Source organism: Peromyscus leucopus, chromosome 1 (assembly GCF_004664715.2).
Source record: "Peromyscus leucopus breed LL Stock chromosome 1, UCI_PerLeu_2.1, whole genome shotgun sequence".
NCBI lineage: Eukaryota > Metazoa > Chordata > Mammalia > Rodentia > Cricetidae > Peromyscus > Peromyscus leucopus.
In genome coordinates, this window is record NC_051063.1 from 165,999,911 (window position 1) to 166,023,728 (window position 23,818).

The window sequence follows — 23,818 nt, forward strand, 5'->3', positions numbered from 1 at the left end:
CCACTCTCCCCTCGGCGCCCTCCTCCTCCTCCTCCTCCCTCCTCCTCCTCCTCCCGCTCCCCACCAGCATCAGTATTCCGCTCGCGTCCACGGGACTCTCGGCTGCTCTCGGCGGCTGCCGCACCGTCCGAGCGGGGGCCGGGCCGGGCCGGGGCCTGGGGGGGTGGGTGGGGGGAGCGGCGGGGCCGCGGCGGAGGCGGGCGGCGGCCAGGCTGGCAGGCGGCGAGCGCGGAGCGCGGGCGGGCGGCGGGCCGGGCGGGGGCGGAGCCGCGACCCCGAGGACGCCCCCGGCCCAGGCCCCGCGCCCCGAGCGGACCCCGCGGGGCATGCCGCCCCTCGCCGGGAGCCCGGAGCCCGCGGTGAGTCGGAGCGCGCGGCGTGCGGGGATGAGGCAGGACAGGGCTGGGGCCGGGATGGATGGGGACGCGGATCCAGGATGGGGCTGGACGGGATGGAGACGCAGACCGGGGATGCGGGCCGGGACCTGGACCGGCGCCCCTGGCGGGGCGACCGCAGCTGGCTGCCGGGCTGCGGCCCGGGGCGGGAGTCCGCTCCCCCACGCCCTCCTCCCCGCCGCCGGGGGGCGTGCGGGCGATGGGGAGGGGGAGAGGCGGGCACGGGGTTTCCTTGGTGACCGCGCCTGGCAGGAGCGGTTGCCGTGGCAACCGGGGAGAACCGGGGAGTTTGGGAAGTGAACATGGGAAAGCCAAGAGGGGGTGATTGGAGAGGGAGGAGGCCTCAGATCCCACTCCCCATCAACGATCTTCCTCGCTCTGACTGCGCGTCCTGCCCCTCCCTACGCTCAGGACCCCCCTTTCCTTGACCCGCATCGGGCCTCATGGCTGCGGTCCTCGCACAGTCTGCCTGGAACCCCTGCTCGCTTGGGGACCTCCCCAGTCACTGCCGGCCTCCCTCACACCTGTTCTTCCAGGGCCTTCTACCTACACTTCCCCTTTTCGGCCCATCTAGGACCCTCTTCCCTAGACGTCCTATCCCTCCGCCCTCCTTCCTGGAGACCTAGCTGGGCCTGCGATCCTCTAGGCCCCATTCTTCTCCTTGCCTTAAGCCTCTAACCTTGCTGGCTGGTACCCCCTTTCTCCTCAACCCAGATCTTTTGGAAGCCACATTCTGTGACCCTTCTTCCCCCAAAGGTCTGTCTTCCTGTCTCCTCACATGTGGGGTACTCGGATTCCACCCACTTCTAGACCTCAGATTCTCTCCAGAACCCTCTCCCGGTCTTCTTCCTCCTAGCTGGAATCCTAGGCCAAAAGCTCAGGCTGGGTCCAGGGTCCCTCCCAGGTCTCCGTGGTCAGTTTCTCCGGACTCCACCTCTTGGGCCAGGGGACCAACCAGTCTCCCCGCTAGATTCTGAGTCCCCCAATGCTCTTGAGCACCATTTCCTCTCTGGGTACTCCCACCTCTGGCCCTTCCTTGCCCTGCAGCTTCGGGTGACTTTCCCTAGGCTGGGGAATCCTCCCGGGGAGCACCCCAGCTGGGCAGTGGAGGAGCCTGGGGTGCCCCTCGCCCCCTCCCCAGCTGGGAGCTGCAGCCGCGCCTCCCTCCGCATCACCCATTGCTATGCGCCTCACATCCCGAGTCCAGCCGCGCAGCGCCAGACAGGAACTCTAGGCTACAGCGGCAGCTGGTAGTAGCCGAGTCCGCTTCCCTCCCGGTCCAGGCAGCGGGCAGCACCCCTCCCCACCGCTCCTCCCCCAGGACCTTGGCCGGCTTGGTCTCCCTCCTTTGGAGCATCTTCTGCCTGCTCACTGCTGCACTTCTCGGCTTCCTCTTCCCCTTCCCACCTGCCGCCTCCTCTTCTCTGGGCCTTCTCTGATTCCTTCTGGTCCTCAGCCACCTGATTATTCAAATACACACAGAAGAAGAGGAAAGCCTAAGAGCAGCTCTTGGGAGGCACTCAGAAGGGAGTACAGAGATGGGGAGCCAGAGAGCGGAATGGCTTCCATACCGACACACATACATTATTGCACAGAAACGCCCCCTCCCCCACACACACATACATGCACACAAAGGGTTAATTTCCCTTAAGGGAAAATTCAGCTGGGAGATAGGAAGGGATGCACATTCTCTCTGAGCCAGCACAGAGACCCAGAGCCACAGACTCGGGGAGCCCGAGACCCATGAACCACTCGGCTAGAGCTAAATAGCATTCTGCCACCCAGAAGCAGAGAGTCCAGATCAACCCAGAGGAAAGTGTGCAGTGAACACACACATGCACACACGCACACCAGGGAGGGAGAAGTCCCCATACTTGGAATCCTGTGCTCACGGAGACCTGGAGGAAAGGACAAAGGCAGAGGCGCTCCTGTGAACCAGCTCCTCTCCTCTCCGAGACTTCAGGGAGGCCCTGGAGCCGGCCCGCCTGTGACTGCAGAAATAAGTAACCCCACTGTCCACACACTGTTGCAGTGAGGTGTGCCTGAAGGGAGTGTGCTAGAGGGGCTCCCGGGGTGTGCGTGTGTGCGTGTGTGTGTGTGTGTGTGTGTGTGTGTGTGTGTGTGTGTGGCTTGCAGCAGTCGCCCCTCATACCCCTAGGAGCCCGGAGGGAGCTCCAGCACGATCTGTCACCCCAGAGGACAGCGGAAGTGAGACCTCAGGCTTCGAGGGCCCCTGACAGCTGGCAGGCAGAGCGCAGGTGCACCATCAGGGTCCACGTGGAAACCGCTCTGTAGCGGAGCATGCTCTGCGTGCCCTCTTGCGTGGATGGCCTGGTTTAGGCTTGGACTCTGCTTTCCCGCCAGGGCCCTCTCCCCCAGCATTCCCCTCCCCCAGCATCCGTCCCTCAGTGACCACCCCATCTTCTCTGCTAGGCTTTGGGTGTCCCCTCGCCTCCATCTAGCTGCTCTCTCCAGGGCCTGACCCACCATCCTCGGTCTGGCACCTTCCTGGGTACCTGCCAGCCTTCTCTGCTGCCAGCACTGGGCAGCCCAGCCCCCATTTCTGCTCCCTTTCCTGGGTCTCCCAAACCCCTGACTTGTCCCTGAGGCCTGTGGTTCCCTGTGTCTGGCTAGGAAAATGGTGCTCTGGTGATCCCAGCATTCAACAGTCTATGACAAGCCAGTCAGGGCTAGCCAGTGAGACTCTATCCCCAAACAACAGGTGTCCACAGAGCGAGAGAGGGGAGGGGTAGGGTGGGGAAAGGAGCAGCCACCTCCGGTGGCCACCTGTACCCATGGCAGGAAGAGCCCCTTAAACTGGAGAAGAGCCCAGATGTAGGTTCCCAAGGTTGGGGTCTACCTGCAAGAAGCTACCATGTCATGTATGACCTGTCTTCGTCCCCTGACTGTCACCCAGCAGTCCCCTTCCCTGTGTCAACTCCCAGCCAGCAGCACAATAGGCTTCCCTAGGGGTTAAAGGGCAGCAGTACCTTTACATGGGATTGGAGAATGGGAGCCCTGGGGACACAGAAAGGTGATCACTTGGTTTCACCTCCAGGCAGATGCTGGGCCCCTTGGTGGGGTCCCCATGGCCAGCCAGTACTAGTGCACCCACGCTGCGGCCCCCACACACACAGAGCCCTGCGGGGAGATATGCTGTGTCTAAGCTTCAGGATTCTCCCTCCCTGCTGGGAAGAAGCCTCTGCCTTCATTCCTGGTCCTGAGGCGAGGGTGGTTTTGCCAGACAGAGGATGGCAAGAGAGTAACTACAGTGGCAGGATGCCCCTGGTTGCCTGGAAACACATCCTAGGCTGTTGTCATGGTAGGCGGGCATAAAGGGGCTGCAGAGACCTAGAGATGGGCAGGGAGGGCCCTGGTACAGGGCAGAGAGGAGCCCATCCCAGAGAGAAGCTGAGGAGCTGTCTACAGGGTGTGGGCAAGTTGAGCGGAGTAAGAGTTGATGGGGAGGAAAGAGATGAGGCTGGGGACAGTAGCAGGGTCCCAGCATTTTGAACTTGGTCCCAGAGCTCTTGTCTAGACTCTTGGAGGAAGGTGGGAAGCGCCATGGAAGGGTGAAGCACTGTGGGGGGGGGGGTGCAGAAGGAAGCTGTCCTGCTCTTGCCTAGAAAACCCTAGGACCCGAGCCTAGTGTTGCCATAACAGCCTTCGTGGGGCGCTCCAGAGCCAGGCCTGTGCCAAGACTGCATGGGGATTCCTCCACTCCTTACAGTAACCCTCCCAGGGAGACACTGCCATCACATCAAGTCTGACTGGAGAAACTGGGGCCCCTAGGTCGGAGGCACCTTCTCCAAGGTCAGATATCTACAGGAGGGGCCTCAGTCACTCTGTAGACCGCCATACCCAGCTGGAACCACTGCTTTACACAGCAGAACTGAGGCCCAGAGCTGGGAATGTAACTATGATGTTAAAGACTCGTGGACATTTGGACTTCTAAAAAGACATTAAGACTCTCATTTTGGCGTCATCTCAGCCACTGGGGGGGGGTGAGGGAGGATGACAAATTCAAAGCTAGTCTAGACCACCTAGCAAGACCCTGTCTCAAGAAAAAAAAAAAAAAAAGAGGACTGGGCTGGGTGGCAGTGGCGCACACCTTTAATCCCAGCACTTGGGAAGCAGAGGCAGGTGAATTTCTGAGTTCGGCCAGCCTTGGCTGAATAAGAGAAACCCTGTCTCCAAAACCAAAACAAGCATATCCTCTTCTTTGGGCTGGAGAGTTGGCTCAGTGGTTAAGAGCATTTCTTATGGTTGCAAAGAACCTGGGTTTGACTCCCAGCACCCACACTGAGGCTTACCACCTCCTTGAGCACCAAGTACAAATGTGGTGCACAGACACACTGTGGGCAAAATATACACATAAACTAGTAAAAATAAATCCAAAAATTAAAAAGAGGACTAGAGCATGGCTCAGAGGTAAAACAAGTACCTAGGGGGTCCTGAGGGCATGGCTCAGTGGTAGAGCCCCTGCCTAGAATCCCCCAGTGAGGGGCTGGGGGTGTGGCTCAGTGGTAGAGCCCCTGCCTAGAATCCCCCAGTGAGGGGCTGGGGTGTGGCTCAGTGGTAGAGCCCCTGCCTAGAATCCCCAGTGAGGGGCTGGGGTGTGGCTCAGAGGAGGAGCCCCTGCCTAGAATCCCCCAGTGAGGGGCTGGGGTGTGACTCAGTGGTAGAGCCCCTGCCTAGAATCCCCCAGTGAGGGGCTGGGGTGTGGCTCAGTGGTGGAGCCCCTGCCTAGAATCCCCCAGTGAGGGGCTGGGGCGTGGCTCAGTGGTAGATCACCTGCCTAGAATCCCCCAGTGAGGGGCTGGGATGTGGCTCAGTGGTGAAGCCCCTGCCTAGAATCCCCCAGTGAGGGGCTGGGATGTGGCTCAGTGGTGAAGCCCCTGCCTAGAATCCCCCAGTGAGGGGCTGGGGTGTGGCTCAGTGGTGGAGCCCCTGCCTAGAATCCCCCAGTGAGGGGCTGGGGTGTGGCTCAGTGGTAGAGCCCCTGCCTAGCATCCTCCAATGAGGTTACTGGGGCATGGCTCAGTGGTAAGAGCTTCTACTTAGGATCTCCCAGTTGGGGTATGACTCAACAGTGGAATACCTATCTAGAATATACCAGTGAGTGAAGCTGGGGGCTTGGCTTAGTGGTAAAATGCTCATCTAGAGTTCAATTCTCACTACTTTATTTTTTTTAAAGACTTATGTGTGTGTTCTACTTGTATGTGTGTAACTACACCACATTGATACCTGGTGCCTGAGGAGTCAGAACAGAGCACTGGAGCCGTGTGGTGGTGGAGCACGCCTTTAATCCCAGCACTCGGGAGGCAGAGCCAGGCAGATCTCTGTGAGTTCGAGGCCAGCCTGGGCTACAGAGTGAGATCCAGGACAGGCACCAAAACTACACAGAGAAACCCTGTCTCAAAGAAAGAAAGAAAGAAAGAAAGGAAGAAAGAAAGAAAGAAAGAAAGAAAGAAAGAAAGAAAGAAAGAAAGAAAGAAAGAAAGAAAGAAGGAAGGAAAGGAAGAAAGAAGGAAAGAAAGAAAGAAAGAAACATTGAATCTCAGGAACTGATTTACAGATGGTTGGGAACTAGTAGTGTGGTGCTGGGAACTAAACCTAGGTCTACTGCAAAAGCAGCAAGTACTCTTAACCACGGAACTCGTTTCTCCAACCCCTCATTAATACTTTATTATTTTTTAATTGTTATAGGTGTTTAGTTATTGGGGGTGTGCATGCAGAGGTCAGAAGACAGCTGGTATGTGTCTTTTCTCTCCTTCCATCACACAAGTTCCCGGATGGAACTCAGTTCCTCAGGCTTGGCAACAGATGCCTTTATCTGCTAAGTCACTTCATCAGCCCCAATTCTCAGTACTGAAAATAACAAAAAGTTCCCATAACTTGGGCTCTGTCTCTCAGGCTTGCTCATGCCCATAAACCCTGAGAGGACTGGATGCTGTGGGCTGATTGTGCTGGTGGAGATTTGGACTTTGACAATGTGTGTCGGGGGTGGGGTCTCATTTGTGGGAAGGAGACCTGGACTGTCTTCTAGGGGACCCACTCTACAACAAATGAACAGTTCTGATCCAGTCGGAATAATGGAATTATGGAATTACATGTGGGTCAGGGACTGAATCATGGAGTGGGAGAAGTCTTACATTTCTGCCCCAGCAAGAATAATCATTTCTCCCAAGGGTCTAAGGCAAGAAGGTTGCTGTCAGTTTGAGGTCAGCCTGGGCCACATAGTGAAACCTTGTCTCAGAAAAATCTAAATAAGAAATATATATAAATGGTACATTTGAATGTAGCTGTTATTGAGGGTCCTGTACTGTGCCTGTCATCTTGAATCTCCACCAAGCTTAGTGTCACTTTTATAGATTGTCAGGGAGGGGTCATTAAGGAGCTAGAGAACAAGTCTGGGCCCCATTGGGCTCCTACACACACCCCTCCCCTAGGAGACAGTCTGAGAGATGGAGGAAGATATTGTCTTACAAGAGGGTTTTATCAGGATCCCATTGAAGAAATAGGATCTCCTATGAATAGGTGAAGCCTTGGCCCATCCCTTTCCAAGGCCACATGGCAAGTCATCATGGCAGGTTAAGTTCAAACACAGCCTACATTGAGCCAGAGCCCTCCATTGCCCTGGATGGGGTGGGGTGGGGGGCTTCATTCTTCCTATCATGGGTGTGGACAGTGGGGAGCTCGGGATCCTGAGAGCCTCTGGCTGCCACTTTAGGAAACACAGAACCCACGTCCTCAGATGCTGCACGAGGAGGAGCCCGGCAGCTTGGATGCTCATGTGTGTCTGGGAAAGTGCTGTGGTTCTCAGGACTTTATATTTTCATGGCTTTCACTATTGCCTTTGGTTTTTCCTTTTCTCTGAGACAGGGTTTCAAATGTAGCACAAGTTTGACTCAAATTCAGCAGTCCTCTTGCCCGTGTCTGCCAAATGTTGAGGTGATAGGTATGAAACACCACACTAAGTTACCAGGCACCCTTTGTTCCACAGAAAATATGAATGCATAGCCCAGAAACAGGCCCAGTGGCCTTCTCGAGAGGTTGTCCGGGTCATCTGTCCAAGCCTCAACAATAAACATGGTTTCAGTGCCCTCTACTCCTAGGTTTCAGGGGTAATCATTCCCTCTCTATCACAAGGAACCGGGGCTGGAAGACTTGGTTCTTCACAGCGCCCACTTGCGTGTGGGTGTCCACTAGGACCACATTGACCACACCACCAGACTTCAGAATACCCTTCTGTGGAATGGGATGTCATGGCTCTGCCACATGGGCTTCTGACAGGACTAGATCTGCCCCCTAAGGCCCCTGTGGGAGATCATGTCCCACCGTGCTCTGGGAAATGAAACAGAGGTGGCCCCAGCCAGGGCTGGGGTTGGCCACATTTCCTGGTACCACATGTGGCCACTGACTTTTAAATCCTCCATTGAATGGCATACCTAGACTGCACCCATCATCACAACACACAGAAGGCGGAGGTAAGAGAATTTCAAACTGAAGCTCATCCTGTAGTCACAATTGCCAGCTGGGAAGTGTTCACTGGCCAGCTGTTGTTGGTGACCACCAGGGTCCATCATGTAGCTGGGACATTTCTGTTACTCCAGAACTCTGTTGGACATGGCCATGTTAGAATTTCACAGCTGCCCTGCTCAGTAGCTGGTGGGTCCCCATCCCTAACCTCCAGCTCTCTGTCACATGAGACTGCTCATCCATGCCTAGTAGGGGCAGACTGGGCCCACAGGACAAGAGCCTGTCACAGCTTTTTCTTATTGCTATTATTTTGAGGCATCTATACATTCTCTGTATAGATGAGAATGACCTTGAACTCCTGACCCTCCTGCCTCTGTTTCCCAAGCGCTAGGATAAGAGGTGTGTGCCGCCACGTGTGGTTTATGGGGATGGAAGACAGGGTCTCCTGATTGCTAGGTAAGCTCTCTACCCACTGAGCCACACCCTCCGCCTGTTTGTTTGTTTGTTTGTTGTTTCATATGTAGAGGGGGTTGAGACAGGCTCCAGATTGGAACTCAGAGAAATTCTCCTGCCTCCACTTCCTGAGGACCAACAAACTTGGGCTTCATCTTCCTGGGCTGTGTCCCCACTGCCTGGCGGGCCAGCAAAGGCTGGGCCTGTGAGATTCGCACTTGGGGCCCATCTCTGCGCTTGCCCAGCTGCCTGCTCTGTCTGTCTCCCGTCATGGCTTTCAGGCCAACAAAGGAGCCAGGGTTCTCCTCTTCCTCACCTCTTCTGCCTCTAGGTTCTGATGGGTTTGCCTATTCACTGTCTTTTCGTTCTTCCCCTTCCTGTCCCCTCAGCTCTACCCATAGCCCCCTCTCCCCACCCCACCCCCGCCCCACCTCAGCTCTGACTTCTGGGTTCTCCACTCTAGGCAGAAGAGATGACTCCCAGGACTCAGTTGCCCTGTCCCTGCCTGTAACTGTCCCCAGTAGCCTGCTTGGGATGGGGAAGCCAGCACCCCACCTCCTACCATTACCCCCCCCCTCCCCCGCTCCTGAGCTGGGCTCCACACAGACCAGAGGAGAGTATGTGAACAACACACACACATACACACACACACACACACACACACACACACACACACACACCCCTTGTCCCCTACATGCTCGGGTCCCTACATCTGACACGCCCTCCCTCATCACTACCTCCTGGCTTGTGCCTCGGGTCTCTGGGTTTCTACTGTGACAGGACAGCCCTACCTGACTAGAGGAGACACTCCTGCACAGCCTGACCCTCCCTAGCTCATACTCTTGTGTGATCCAGGGTGGTGTACCTCTATCCTGCTGTGCTCAGTGGTATACACCCAGATGCCAGCATGAGAACAGAGGTTGGGACTGTGAGACTCAGAGAGCTGGTCTCTGTCACCTTCTAGTGGGAGACAGACAGCTGAAAGACCAGGAAGTTGCTACATCCAGAAGCTTGGTGACATGTCACCAGAACAGAGAGCAGAGTTGGGGGAGATCACAGACCAAGAAGGGGGGAAGCAGGCAAAGCCAGGCCCAGCCCGTGACTCTGCAGGCCCAGCCCCTGCTGCTGCCAGGCCATCGCTGTGTACCATAGACACTGGCTGTGCTGGGGACACTCGAGAGGCCCTGGGCACCCTGGACTCTGCTCTGCCCTTTTCTCAAGGATCCTTTGCTCTTAGCTAAGATGACATCATGCCCAGGGTTGTGTGTTCACTCTTATTGTGAGAGCCCTGAGGACGGACACATGAGTGGCTAAGAGGGACAGGTCTCCCTCCCTTCCTCCGCCCTGAGCCTATGCCTCCGCCCCTCCCCCAGCCTTGCTGATGCCTGCTGTCCAGGAAGAAGTAAGTATTCAGCTGTCCAGGCTGTGGCTCCTCTCCACCCACCTGTCAGAGTGGGGAAGTCCCCTTTCAGCTCTGACCTCCACCCCTCTTGCTACCACACAGCAGACAGTTTCCTCTCTTGTCCTCACCTGATGAACTTACTCAGCCACAGTGTGGCTGACAGGAATGCTTCCTGCCTCCCTTTTCTCCTCACCCCGCCTCCCCTGGGCCCGGAGTTTCCGATCTGCCATCTGCCCCAATCCTCTCCGGCACTGTGCCCAAGATGTATCCCTAAGCTGGGCTGGGCGGGCAGCGATGTCGATGAGGACTTAGCACCTGGCTCGAGCACCTGGACTCGGGGTCTCTGTCCTCGGTCCCACTCCACCCTACCCAGCTGTCTGGCTTCTCTGCTTCTCGGCCTGGCCAAGGCCTGATCCCTAGTCGCAGTCCTGCCTGGCCATAGCCAGTGTCTCTGACCCCTCTGGGTCTACATCACCGGTGACCTGGGAGTGAGACCATGGCTGACCCCCCAGGGGCTGGAGGAGTGGGCTGTGTCGGGTGTCCTGGAACCAGGAAGGATGGAGAGAGCTGGAGCTGGCTCCTGGTTGACTACTTGGCCAGTCTGCACCTCAGTGACCTCTGTGGGACTTATCACTGTGGTCTCTAGAATCCCATGACTCCCGAAGGATCCATGGGCTTGCCAGTAAGCCAGCCCAGCCAAATAGGTGGTCTGGGCCAACTTAGAGGCCCCGTGTGTGTGTGTGTGTGTGTGTGTGTGTGAGAGAGAGAGAGAGAGAGAGAGAGAGAGAGAGAGAGAGAGAGAGAGAGAGACAGACAGACAGACAGACAGACAGACAGACAGACAGACGAGGAGAGGGAGAGAGAGAAGAGGAGAGAGAGACAAAGGAGAGACAGGAGAGAGAGACAGACAGACAGACAGAAGAGGAGAGAGAGAGGGAGAGAGAGAAGAGGAGAGAGAGAAAGGAGAGACAGGAGAGAGAGAGAGAGAGAGAGAGAGAGAGAGAGAGAGAGAGAGAGAGAGAGAGAGAGAGAGAGAAAGCTGTGAAGGCCAGAGATCAGCCTCGGTGTTCCTCAGATCTGCACTATGGATTTTTTTTTTTTACATATTTATCATTTTGTGTGTGCATGCACATGTGGTCAGAGCACAGCTTGCAGGAGTCTGTTCTCTTCCTCCGTCAAACCCAGATCCTCAGGCTTTACCCAGTAAGTCATCTCATCAACCTCACACACCTTGTTTTTAAACAGGTCTTTCATTGGCCCAGAGCTCACCTGTTTGACTAGGCTGGCTGACTGACAAGCCTGTGGATCCTGTTTCCACATCCTCAGTACTGTGGTTACAAGTGCACCACCAAGACTAGCTTGTTTACATTGCTTCTGGCAAGTGAACTCAGCAAGCACATTACCCACGGAGCTATCATCCCAGATATGTATGTGCATGTATGTGTATGTATGTATGTATGTATGTATGTATGTATGTATTGGCAGTACTTGAAATGGAACCTTGGGCTTTTTGCAGACTAGGCAGGAGCTCTACCACTGAGCCACACCCCAGCCCCTCACTGGGAGATTCTAGGCAGGGGCCCTACCACTGAGCCACACCCCAGCCCCTCACTGGGGGATTCTAGGCAGGGCTCTACCACTGAGCCACACCCCCAGCCCCTCACTGGGGGACTCTAGACAGGGGCTCTACCACTGAGCCACACCCCAGCCCCTCACTGAGGGATTCTAGGCAGGTGCTCTACCACTGAGCCACACCCCCAGCCCCTCACTGAGGGATTCTAGACAGGGGCTCTACCACTGAGCCACACCCCCAGCCCCTCACTGGGGGATTCTAGGCAGGGGCTCTACCACTGAACCACACCCCAGCCCCTCACTGGGGGATTCTAGGCAGGGGCTCCACCACTGAGCCACACCCCAGCCCCTCACTGGGGGATTCTAGGCAGGGCTCTACCACTGAGCCACACCCCAGCCCCTCACTGGGGGATTCTAGGCAGGGGCTCTACCACTGAGCCACACCCCAGCCCCTCACTGGGGGATTCTAGGCAGGGGCTCTACCACTGAGCCACACCCCCAGCCCCTCACTAGGGGATTCTAGGCAGGAGCTCTACCACTGAATCACACCCCAGCCCCTCACTGGGGGATTCTAGACAGCTGCTTTACTGCTGAGCTATGCCCCCAGCCCTCTTTTTTTCTTTGTCTTTAGAGACAGAATCTCATTAAATTGCCCAGGCTGGCCTTGAACTTGCCATCCTCCTACTCAGCCTCTGCATAGCTAGGATAACAAGCCTATGCCTCTGTGCCTAGTTTCTTTCTCAACTCTATAGTCAACCTTGAGCCAGTGTCTAGACCTATCCGGGCCTTGGTTCTCCTGTTTATGAAAAGGGGATGCCAACAGTTCTTAGAGGGCTGCTGTCTGGAGAACAGCTTTTTCCTCAAGGAACCCTGCAGAAGGGTGTGGTACCCATGCTGGTAGAGATGTAGAGATGCCGCTGTGTGCTGAGGCTGCTCCAGTGGAGCCTGTGCCTGGAACTAGCTCAGGTGTACACTCAGAAAACCATCTAGCCCATGCTCCATCTGCACCAGTCTGGCCAGCAAGTAGCTCCAAGGGCAGGTTCTGGTTCCAAGCAAAGATGAGACGCCCCTAGTGACAAGTTATTTGGAGGGGCACACAGAATCTAGCCAGCCAGACGGCGCTATGGCAGGGAGGGAGAGAGGGGGGACATGGGACACAGGTGTTCAGCCAAAGGCAGGGACCTCCCTGGGGACAGGTGAAGACCTCAGGTGGAGGGGTGTCCCAGGATGGTGTGTCTGACTTGAGCAACTCTTAGAGTGTCCCTGGAATGGTTAGCAGGTGTGTCTGTGACAAGAAGCAGAGATGTAACCTAACAGAAAATGTGCACAGCCAAGTATCCACAGCAGTGTGTCCCCCCCTTCCCTCACCAGACTCTGCCACAGGTCTCAAAACCAGAGACCAAAGCAGATGTGACCCCACTCCTGGTGAATGTGCTTTCCGGTAGGTATGGTCTGCGGTTAAAGTGACAGTAACAGAGGGAGAGAGGAAATGCACCAGCCGTCATCCACCGAGAATGTGGCATGGTGGAGGCACGCAGGCAGAGTGAAGAGCAGCCACGAAGACCTCCCAGTGAGGTCACCTTTTCTGTGTGATTCAGGGGTTACTGGAGAGCCCTAAGCAGCGAAGGGTGGGATCTGGCTGCTGTGTTAACAGGGTCCCTCTGGCCACCCATGGAGCCAGACACAACATGGAGGACAGCCATAAGAAGTCCAGGCAGGAGCAAGGTGGTGGCTAGTTCAGGAGCTATCTGAGCATGGGCTGAGTTGTAGTGTGAGCTTTCTAGTGTCAAGACAGGAGAGCCTGTGTTCAGTACACCACTCTTTCCCACCTCCAGCCACTCCGGGAGGTGGCCTGTATTAGCCTCCTCATAGTGGAGGACACCAGAACTCAGAAAGGCCATGTGGGAAAAGGCAGATGCAAGGTCCAACCCAGAGCCCCTCCCCAGAGCACTAACTGCCTCATACCCATGCATAAGTACTTGCTGGCATCTGCTTCGGTGCCTGGCATATGGGGGGGGGCTTCAGAAATAGGTTTTAGATAGAGGACAGGAAGAAGGGAGGGATGGTAGACAAGCAGAGACAAAGAGGTGGAGGGTTGATGGATGGATGGATGGATGGGTGGATGGATGGATAAAGAATGGAAAGATAGCTAAAGGGATGGATGAGTGGGTATATAGATAGGTGTATTTATGGATGGATGGATGGATGGATGGAAGGATGGATGGAAGGATGGATGGATGGATGGATGGATGGATGGATGGATAGGTGGGTGGGTGGGTGGATGGATGGACGGATGGATGGGCAAATAGAAGAATGATGCATAAAGGGATGATTAGAGACACAAATGGATGAATGAACAGATGATAAATGGATGGTTGATGGATGGATAAAGAATGGAAAGATAGCTAAAGGGATGGATGAGTGGGTATATAGATAGGTATATTTACAGATGGATGGATGGATAGAAGAAAAGATGGATGTATAAAAGGATAGATGGACAAAGAGGGAGAAATAGACACGTGGATGGAAGGATAGATATATAGATGAGTGGATGGAATGATAGATAAGTAGAGTGTAGATATATGGATTGGATGGATAGAGAAATGGTTGATGGTGGATATACAGATGAATGAGTGGATGGATGGGTGGGTACATGATTGGTAGATGGATGGATGTGTGGACAGATGGATGGAGGAGTGGATAGATGAAGGGATACATGAAGTGAATAAGCAGAGTGTAGCTTCCCAGCTTGTTCTGCAGAGGGCACCAGGAGGTGGGTGTTAGGCTGTGGCTGAGGCAGTGTAGGATGGGGGGAATCGGGGGGGGGGGTAGTTTTCTTTGTGGCAAGAATGAGTGCTGGCCCCAGCTGAAAGGCAGGGTGATGGTGACATGGGCCTAAGTTGCCTGGCATAGGTTGGGCAGCATTTGAAATGGGGTGGAATCAGTGACTGTATGAGGTAGTGGGGGTCCTAGGCAGATACATGGGTGCCTGAACCCAGGAAGGACCCTGAGGATGCAGGAGGGACATCTTAGTTCAGCGGCATGGAGTCCACGCAGCCCAGCCTGGTTCTGCAGCTGAGGCTGCTGTGTGTGTGTGTGTGTGTGTGTGTGTGTGTGTGTGTGTGTGTGTGTGCCACGAGGCTCTAGCTTGGCACAGTCCAAAACCCTCTCCCCTGGCAGCACAGCCCAGCCGCCAACCTTCCTCCCCCGCTTCCCCCGACCTTCCCTGACTGCCCAGAACCAACGGGTTAATTAGATAACGGAGCCTTTGATTAGCGGGGGAGGGGGAGGCCACCCCCTGGCCGAGCTAGCTGGGAGGGGGGAGTTGAGTGAGGGTGGAGGGAAGGAGGGAGGGAGCGCCCTCCCCGCTGGAAGGAGAGAAAGAAGGAGGGAGGGGGTGGGGAGGGAGCGAGCTGGGCTCTGCACTGCCGTGTGACTAGAAATTGTAATCGCAGAGAAAGGAAGAGAGGCAGAGCTGGGAGAGGGACGACGAGGCAGGCCCCAGGACAGACAGACAGACAGATGAAACCTGACTGAGCCAGGCTTCGGCAATGACAGGGTGACGGGGACAGTGAGGAGGAGGACAAACAGACAGGGGGTCTAGTGGTCCTGGGCGAGGCAAGACAGAGTTGGGGAGCTGGGGAGAGGGGCAGAAGCTGGGTTTTCGAGTGGAAAGAAAGGAAGCTGGTGTGGGGGGACTAAAGTGGGGGGCACAGGACCGGAGGAGGCAAGGGCTTGCTTGTGTGGTGGTCAAGAGAAGAAGGCCGGGCTCCCCTAGAGGGTGGGAAGGGCGACAGACGAGGGGGGGGTGCAGGGAGACCCAAGAAGCCCCTGCGCCCCCCCCCAGCACAAGCTCAGCGGGAAGCAGCAGGAAGCTGGGGTGGCAGGGCCTGGCTTGGGGCAACCGCAGACATGTGGAGGGGGGGCCTGGGGCACAGAGAGGAGGCCGTCGGAAGCCAAGCCACCAGGGTGAGTGTCCCTCAGTGTGTGTGCTCTGGGAGCGGGGAGACAAGGACAAGGAGATGAGGCAGGAGAGGCGGGAGGGGAAGGAGGGAGCCGCTGCAGAAGCCCTGACGGGGTGTGCGCTGGCAGGCTTGGTGGGGGAGGAGACCCGGGTGCTGGCCTGGGGGATGGTGGGCTCAGTGAGCAGGGCACCGGATCCTTGGCTTAGAGGGTATGGGCTGGTCATAGCCAGAGTCTCAGGAAGTGGGGACAGTGGACCCAGGGTGGACTGAGGAGAAGGCTCGCTGGCCACATGTGTGGGAACAAAGACCCCACAGCCCCTGCTGGGACAGGCCAGTGCGGGGCAGGGCCTGGTGGCCGTCCTGAGCAGGGGGGCCTCTGCCTCTGTGTCCGGTGTCTCAGCTCAGTCTATGCTTCTGTCCCCATGTCTCCGCCTCTCTGCTTCTGTCTCTGTTCCTGGGTCCATCTCTCCATCTTTGTCTCTCTTTGCGTCTGTTTCTCTGTTTCTGCCTCTCTGTCACGGTCTCTGACTATCTCTGTCCTGGTTTTTGCCTTTGTCCTTTTTTTTCTTCTTCTATCTCTGGTCTGTCTCCATGCCTCTCACATCTCTGTCACTGCCTCTTGGTCTGTCTCTCATTGTCTCTCCCTATCTCTGTCTCCATCTCTGTCTCTGTCTCCATCTCCTGCCTTCACACACTTGCTCAAACACACAGCGGCACACACATTTCTATCTGGGTTAAAATCTCGGAGGCTGCAGGAGTGTGTGTGTGTGTGTGTGTGTGTGTGTGTGTGTGTGTGTGCTCATGCGCACCTGCGGGGGGGGGGGCAGCAGCCCTGTGTCCATGGATTGGAGAGGCCATGTGCGAGGGTGTGTCTGTCCCTGCTGTTTGTGTGAGTGGGTGGGTATCGCGTTTATGGGGACCCCCCTTCCTGTCTCATGGGGACTCTGCGTGTGTGAGCAATCGGGGACACTGTGCGGAGGGGGACATTGGAAGTCAGGGGATGACTCCTGAGGCCAAAGCCCCTCTGCCACCCAGTGGGCCTTGAGATGGCCTGGCGCACACTCCAGCAGCTTCCGCCCCCCACAGGCGGGCGGCCGCCGGCCAGGCATAGGAAGGGTACCCGCTGTGCTGGCTGCAGGTACTGTCCTCCCTGCCCGCCATTTGGATAGCCTGAGTCCCTCCCAACCGGGGCCCAGGAGAGCAGGGGACAGGCCAGAAGCAGACCGCAGACCGAGACACAGGGGTCCCCACTGCCCCTTCCCGCCCCGTCGGCCCCCTCAGCCCCCATCCTGCGACAGTGGCTGGCACAGGTCCCGCCACGGGCCGCGTTCTCACAGAGTACCTGCAATCTTGAGGCACAGGGGGCACTGTGTGGTCTCCAACTCTGCTGCCACCGGTGAGGGTGCCCTGCAGCCTCCCACCTCCTCCCAGAAGCCCAACCACCTCCTGTCCTCTCTCAGTTAGTTACCTCTCCTCCTAGTCTAGGACAGGGTAGGGCCTGAGCGGAGGGAGGGGGCACCCAGGGTGGGGAAGGAAGGAATACAGACCTATTCAAGAATAGAAACCCATACAGGCTGCTGCCGGGACACCTGGGTGGAGACATGTAGGGAAGGGGTGGGGGGTGGAGGCTGCCCCCCAGGGGACCTGCTGGGGTGTGATGGGAGTTGGTTAGCTTTGCGCTTCACCCTGGCAGAGTCTTTGCCTCACTGACTGACCCTCCAGCTCTACATACTCACCTGTCTAACTGAAATCAATGCCAAGGCACAATTTAAAATTTCTTTAAAGCCTTGGGGATGGAGCCAAGGACCCTGGACACGCTGGGAATGGGCTCCACCACTCAGCCACATGTTGCCTTTTTTAGTTTTGAGCAAGGTCTCACTGCATTGCCCAAGCTAGCCTGGAACTTTCGATGTTCCTGCCTCTGCATCCTGAGCCCCTAAGAAGGCAGCCCTGCATCCCAGGCTTGGTAACACCTAAGTTTGGATCTAGCTGACTTTGTTATTTACTGACCAAGTGACCTTGGGCGCAAATGTCCTCTCCTGGCCTCAGTTATCCTTTCTGCAGAATGGCCCAGGAGAAGATGGGCCCAGCACAGGCAGGCCAGGTCCCTAAACCTTTGGTTGTGAGCAGGGGTGAGGGCTTCTGGCAGAGTTTCACGGGTGAATCGGGACAACCAGAGTCCCGCGACCGCTTACTGACCAACACCCTCTCTCCTCCCACAGCCCCCCAGCCTGCCCTCAGAGTATGAACATTGAGGATGGCGCAAGCCCACGCCCGTGGCTCCCCGTGCCCCCTGCTGCCGCCTGGTAGGATGTCCTGGCCCCACGGGGCTCTCCTGCTCCTGTGGCTCTTCTCCCCACCCCTGGGGGCCGGTGGGGGCGGTGTGGCCGTGACCTCAGCCGCTGGAGGAGGCTCCCCGCCAGCCACCTCCTGCCCAGCAGCCTGCTCCTGCAGCAACCAGGCCAGCCGGGTGATCTGCACGCGGAGGGAGCTGGCCGAGGTGCCTGCCAGCATCCCTGTCAACACCCGCTACCTGAACCTGCAAGAGAACAGCATCCAGGTGAGCCCGCCTCCATCGCTGGTTGGCCCGTGGGTCAGAGCACAAAGGGTGTAAGCCTCTGCCTCCCTTCCCATTCTCTCATCCTGGAGTTCCTGGCGCCTGCGCATCAGCTCCTCGCGTCGTCGTCCTGCCCACCTTTGCGATGTATTTCCAGCCTGTGTGCATTTTCCTGGGGTGTCTGCCACGCCCTCACACCACAGGACAGGTTGCCTTGAGGTGGTCAGGAGAGGCCCTTCCACCTCACCCTTGCTGTTGTTGGCTCGAGATGGCATCTCCCAGCAAGATTCAATACCTTCTTCTAGAAAGTGAGGACTCATTCCAGTCCTGGGGAGCTGGCTGGATGAATGATGGGGACCAAGGAGTCGAGGGGATAGGGCTGGCACTGGCTTAGGAGTTAGTGGGGGCTGCGGATGACTTTCGCTGTCTTTGTCTGGCGCGCTGGGGCTGGGGCTGTGCTGGTGGCAGAGGGGCGGTCGGGCGCTGCCTCCCACCCGTGCGGTGAGACATTTGGAACCCGAGGCTGAGGTGGAGCTGTCCTGAGTGCTGCCGAGTGCTCGCAGCCCCGCCACTTCTTCCCAAACATCTGCAGCTGGCATCAGATGCCGGGCTCCCCAGAGCGAGTCCTGTGTTGCTGGCTGTTTCTTGGGGCTTTTTTGTTTGTTTTTTGCTTTTCTTATTTATTTGTTCGTTCGTTTGTTTGTTTGTTTGCTTGAGATAAGCTTGGGATCTCACTCTGCATCTCCAACTGGTTTGGAAGTCTTTCCACAGCTCAGGCTGACCTTACACCTGCTCTGTAGCCCAGATTGTCCCCAACTTGCAGTGACTGTCTTGCTTCAGTCTCCTGTGTGCTAGGATTACCGGTGTGGACCACCATACTTGGCTGAAGGCCACCGTTTTAGAGGCATCTAGTCGGTTCCAAGTCCTCACACAGACTGCTTTGTACCCATTTCATACAGATGGGAGAGAGGAGGGCACCCTCACAGAAGGTCCCGGACCCCCCAGTCCTCAGCAGAGGGGTCAGCGGTCCCACATACCTCTCCTGGAGAGCTAGACTCTGGGAAGAATGGAAGCCCTGGGGGGGGGGCAGACCCTTTCTGGGTGGCTGGGAAGCAAGGATGGGTGAACCAGAGAAACTTGAGACCTGGTGCCACCACCCAGTGCTGCTGGGGCCATCTCTGTCTCTCCAAGCCCACCTCGCCAGCTGCCTCCTTGAACAGGCTATAAGTCACCGTTTCTGCCAGTTGGCTGCAAGTCTACACCCACATCCCTGCAGCTGCAGCCTCTGCTGGGCTGTCTATACCCCTCCCTAGGGGAAGACCCTTTGCCACAGCATGGACATCATCAAAGGATGAAGCATCACAACAGAAATCAGAACATGCTCATTAGTCACCACTTAGGGGCTCTGCGTTCCACTGTAGAAGTTGCTGGTCTTCCATAAAAGCTGAGATCCAGAGCAGAAAGGCCGTGAGTCTAGTCCCCCTCCAGGACCTGCCTGCCTTCCAGGTGGCAGGAGCAAGCGATGTTATGCTGGCTTGGCATGGTGCTGTGCACCTAGCATCCCAGGAGGATAACCATGAAAGCCACCCTGAGCTACATAGTGAGTTCCAGACCAGCCTGGGCCACAGAGAGCCCATGTGTCAAATCCAACCAACAAACCAGCACACAACAAAAGAAAAAAAGTAATGGTTTTAATTATCCAAGTTTTAAAAAAAATCATCACATCCCACTACCCAGATATAAATAACTCCTGTTTACATTTGTTTTCATACCTTTCTGGGCTTATGTAAATGCATCTTTTAATTATTTATTACAGAATGAATACAAATTAATTTAGGAAAACTAGAAAATACACTTAGATAAACATACAGAAACAAAAGCTACTCGCAGTCCCACAGGCTCAGATAGCTCTCCTTCCTGTCTGGAGTTCCCAAGGCGATGATGTCCCAGAGCACATTCAGGGTCCTGCCTGGCTAGCAGGAGGGTCCTTTGCTTCTGTGTGTGTGTGTGTGTGTGTGTGTGTGTGTGTGCGCGTGCATGCGTGCGTGCGTGTGTGTGTGTGTGTGTGCGTGCGTGCGTGCGTGTGTGTGTGTGTGTATGCGTGTGTTGTTTACGCGCAGGTGGAAGCCACAGGTAGATGTCAGGTGTCTCCCATGATCACGCTCCACCCTTTTTTGGAGCAGGGTCTCTCTGAACTGGAGGGTACCGATCACTAGGCTGACTGGCCGGCAAGCCTCGGGGGTCCTCCTGTCTTCCTTCCCAGTGCTGGGGTTACAGATGTGCACCACCACGCCTGGCTTTTCCACTGGTGCTGGAGCTCGAGTGCTGCTCCTCCTGCTGTGCATCAGTCGCTTTTCCCCTCAGCCGTGGCCGCAGCCTGATTTCTTTCCAGAATCCAGAGCCACGGTGTTTAATGTTGCCTCGAGGTTGGGTTTTGGCACCTGGTGGTGCAGCCAGGAGCGTTTTCTCGGCTGTCATTGCTGGGCTTTTGTTTCGCAGTATTGGGAAGGGAACCCAGGGCCTCCAACGTGCCAGGCAGGGGCTCTGCCGCTAAGCCACAGCTGCCCCGAACACTCAGGCAGGGGCTCGGCCTCTAGCCATGTCCCCAGTCCTCCTCCCACTTTCTGTTTTGAGACAGGTTTTCACTGTTGCCCAGGCTGGCCTTGAACCTACCCTATAACCCAGGCACACTGTAGGCTTGTCTTGCCTATTTGAGGACCTGAGATGCCAGGCGTGTGCCGCCAGCTTTGGCTTGGTTTATGGTTTTTGAAATAGATTTTCATTATGTGTCCCAAGCTGGCCTTGAACTCTGTCTCCAAAGTGCTGAGACTAAATGCATAAACCAACAGGCCTGGTGCCTACTGTGGTTTGTTGAAAGCATAGTATTCCTGTCATCGAGAAGAGACTAGTTAAATGGCTGGGTGCCCAAGCTCTGGGATTCTACACACTCATTACAGACATCAGCAGAGAGGCTGGGCAGGTGGGCATATGGCTCCAGCCAAGAGTGCTTGCTCGCCTTGCTTTTGGGTCTCAGCTTGGTGACAGCCAGCACAAAAGAAGAAAGACAACTCACTGCTCAGCTGCAAGTGGAGACATCCATGCCACATCTCCCCATTGCTCCAGACTCAACCCTTGCAACTTGTTCCTAGACATGTGCCTGCTGGGTCAGAGTTCAAGATCAGAGAAGCACTACCCAGTGGTGTCGTTTGATCACACACCTGGCCCTGTGCATACAGGCATGCGCATGCACACTTGCACACACATACTCAACAGACCATCCTTAGAGACCACACACACACACACACACACACACACACACACACACACACACACACGCACACACGCGCGCGCGCGCGCACGCACACACACACACACACACACACACACACACACACACGCACACACACACACGGTTGCCTGAGGGCTGGCTTATCACCTGCCTTCACAACTCCCAGGTGCACCTCCGCCATTCCCTGCCGCATCCTCAGCTGTGAGCAGTAGGCACTCAGCAGACATTTGAGGGCAGGTGAGGCCTGACCCAGAACTCTGCCCTCTACTGAGCAGGGTCCCTGTCCCCACAGTGCTCCCCTGTGAGAACCCGCGTGGCTGCGAGTCCCACCACCTGTTCCCGCATAGCCTGGCCTGGGAGCACTCTACTTGGCGGGGGCAGAGGGAACCACACTGGACACTGGAGGGGCTCTAAGGTTACTGACAGGGTTCTCTCCAAAATGTGACCTCTGTGGTTATGTGTGTGAGTGGCCGGGAAAGCCTCCACCACAGGGCAGAGACAGTGAGTGGCTCTTCTCACTTGATTTTGTTTTATTTAGGTTGGTCGGTTTGTGGTTGAGGGTGGAGTCCAGAGCATTTTCTTTTTCTTAAATCAGCGGTTCCCCGATGCTCCCCAGTTGTCCGGCTGGTCTGGACTTCACAACCGAACAGAACTTGAAGTCCAGAGTTACTCTGGCCTATTGACAGATCCCCAGGCCCTGGAGAAGTTGGGGTATGGGAAGCAGATGTTGCACAGCTGCCCCTCCATCCCCTCATCTTCTCCAGAAGCTGCTCCACGTGGCTGGGCTCCTTACCACATCCTTCCTCCCTAACCCATCCCCATCTCCCCCCTGCTCCACAACCACCCTCAGATGCTCATGGTGGTCTCTGCCTTCCTGCCGCCACGTACGTGTGTGGGTGTGTGCGTGTGCGTGTGCGTGTGTGTGTATGCAATGCATGAATTGCGTCTGTTTAATTTATGCAAATAAAACTACTGTGGAGCTGGTTCTTTGTCCCCATGTTCCCTCAGCCATGTGTGTCTCTTCCGTCACCCTAACTGGTTCAGGACCCCCCTTGCTGGCCCACCTACCCTCTCCCTTGCTACAAAATCATACTTTGGGACTCCTGTGGGAGTGGTAGGTCTTTCTCTTCTCTGTTTGCTTGCACACATGTTGTTGTTGTGTGTGTGTGTGTGTGTGTGTGTGTGTGTGTGTGTGTGGTCAGAGTCCCACCCTGGGTGTTATTTGCTGGGAGCTGTCCACCTCATTTTTGAGACAGGATCCTCATGGACTTGGAACTCATCAAATCAGCTAGGCTAGCTACCCAGCCAGCCCCAAGGATCGCCCGTCTCCATTTCTCTATGCTGAAATCACGACTGTTAGCCAGACACCTAGTTCTTCCTGCGAGTGCTGGGCACTGAGCTCAGTCCCTGTGCGTGCATTCCCTCTCCCCGGCCCTGCAGAGTGTACTCTGGAGGAATTGCTGCTCCTGGGCTCTGTGTGCACCTAACTTAGCAAAGGGCCGCCCTCACTACAGAGGCTGTGGGGCATTCCTCCCACACCCACCGCTGGAAGGAAGACAGGGTTCAGAGACTTCCCGTGAGAAGATGGCCTAGCGTCCCACACTGCGAAAACCCGGGTGTGAGCTACCCCGTGCCCCCACCTTGGACACTGCACGGCTGTGGCTGGGGGCGGGATTTCCCCATGCTCCCTCTGTGGATTCCGCATAGGTTATTTACAGTGAGGTCTTAAAGACACTTCCAAATGCCCCATAGATGACCCCAAATGGTTAGCAAGGTGTGGGGCTACATAACCGACACCCCAGCATTCAGAAGCCTGAGGCAGGAGGACTGACAGGAGTTTAAGGCTTCATAGTGAGACTCCAGCTCAATATTACTGAGCTTTCAAAAAGTACAAGGAGGAACACCAAATGATCCGTAGTGTTAATATTTTAAAACTTCACAAGGCGTGGGGATGGAGACACGGCCCAGCTGTTAGGAACACTGACCGGGGTTCAGTTCCCGGCACCCACATAGTGTCTGACAACCTCCCAACTTTGACCTTGCTGACCTCTGAGGGCATCAGGCACACACGGTACAAATACATATATGTAGGCAAAATACATATATGCATAGAATTCTTATAGTTTATTTAATTTTTATTTTATGTCCATTGGTATTTTGCCTACACTCATATCTGTGTGAGGGTGTTGGATCCCCTGGAACTGAAATTATACATAGTTGTGAGTTCCATGTGGTGCTGGGAATTGAACCTGGGTCCTCTGGAAGAGCAGCCTGTGCTCTTAGCCACTGATCCATCTTTCTAGCCCCCATGAAAAAAATTTTAGTTAAAAAAATTTAAAAGGGTTGTTCTTGCAGAGGACCCAGGTTTGGGACCCAGCACCCACACAGCAGCTCACAACCACGTGAAACGCCAGTTCCATGGGGATTTGAAATCCTCTTCTTGCCTTTGTGGGCACTGGACATGTGATGTACATACATACACCCAGGCTAAAACTATACACCTAATAATAAATACATCTTTTCTTTTCTTTTGCTTTTGTTTTTTGAGACAGGGTTTCTCTGTGTAGCCCTGGCTGTCCTGAAACTCCCTCTAGAGACCAGGCTGGCCTCGAACTCACAGCAACATACCTGCCTCTGCCTTCTAAGTGCTGGTATTAAAGACATGCGCCACCACCCCTCAGCTATAAATAAATCTTTTAAAGC

At 55.7% G+C, this 23,818-nt stretch overlaps 1 protein-coding gene across 2 annotated transcripts in view; it reads left to right on the plus strand.

Moving 5' to 3' along the window:
• The first annotated feature begins 316 nt into the window (after positions 1-316).
• The window catches only part of Lrrc4b (leucine rich repeat containing 4B), a 36,176-nt gene continuing 12,674 nt past the window's right edge, over positions 317-23,818 (plus strand). The window contains exons 1-2 of one of the 2 annotated variants that reach the window (XM_028858832.2): positions 317-359; positions 17,492-17,829. In XM_028858832.2, coding sequence (XP_028714665.1) covers positions 17,527-17,829 — 303 coding nt within the window. In that variant the 5' untranslated portion in view covers positions 317-359; positions 17,492-17,526. Of the gene's footprint in view, positions 360-14,702; positions 15,274-17,491; positions 17,830-23,818 lie in introns of those variants that run through there. The other variant, XM_028858831.2, reaches the window with a different exon arrangement.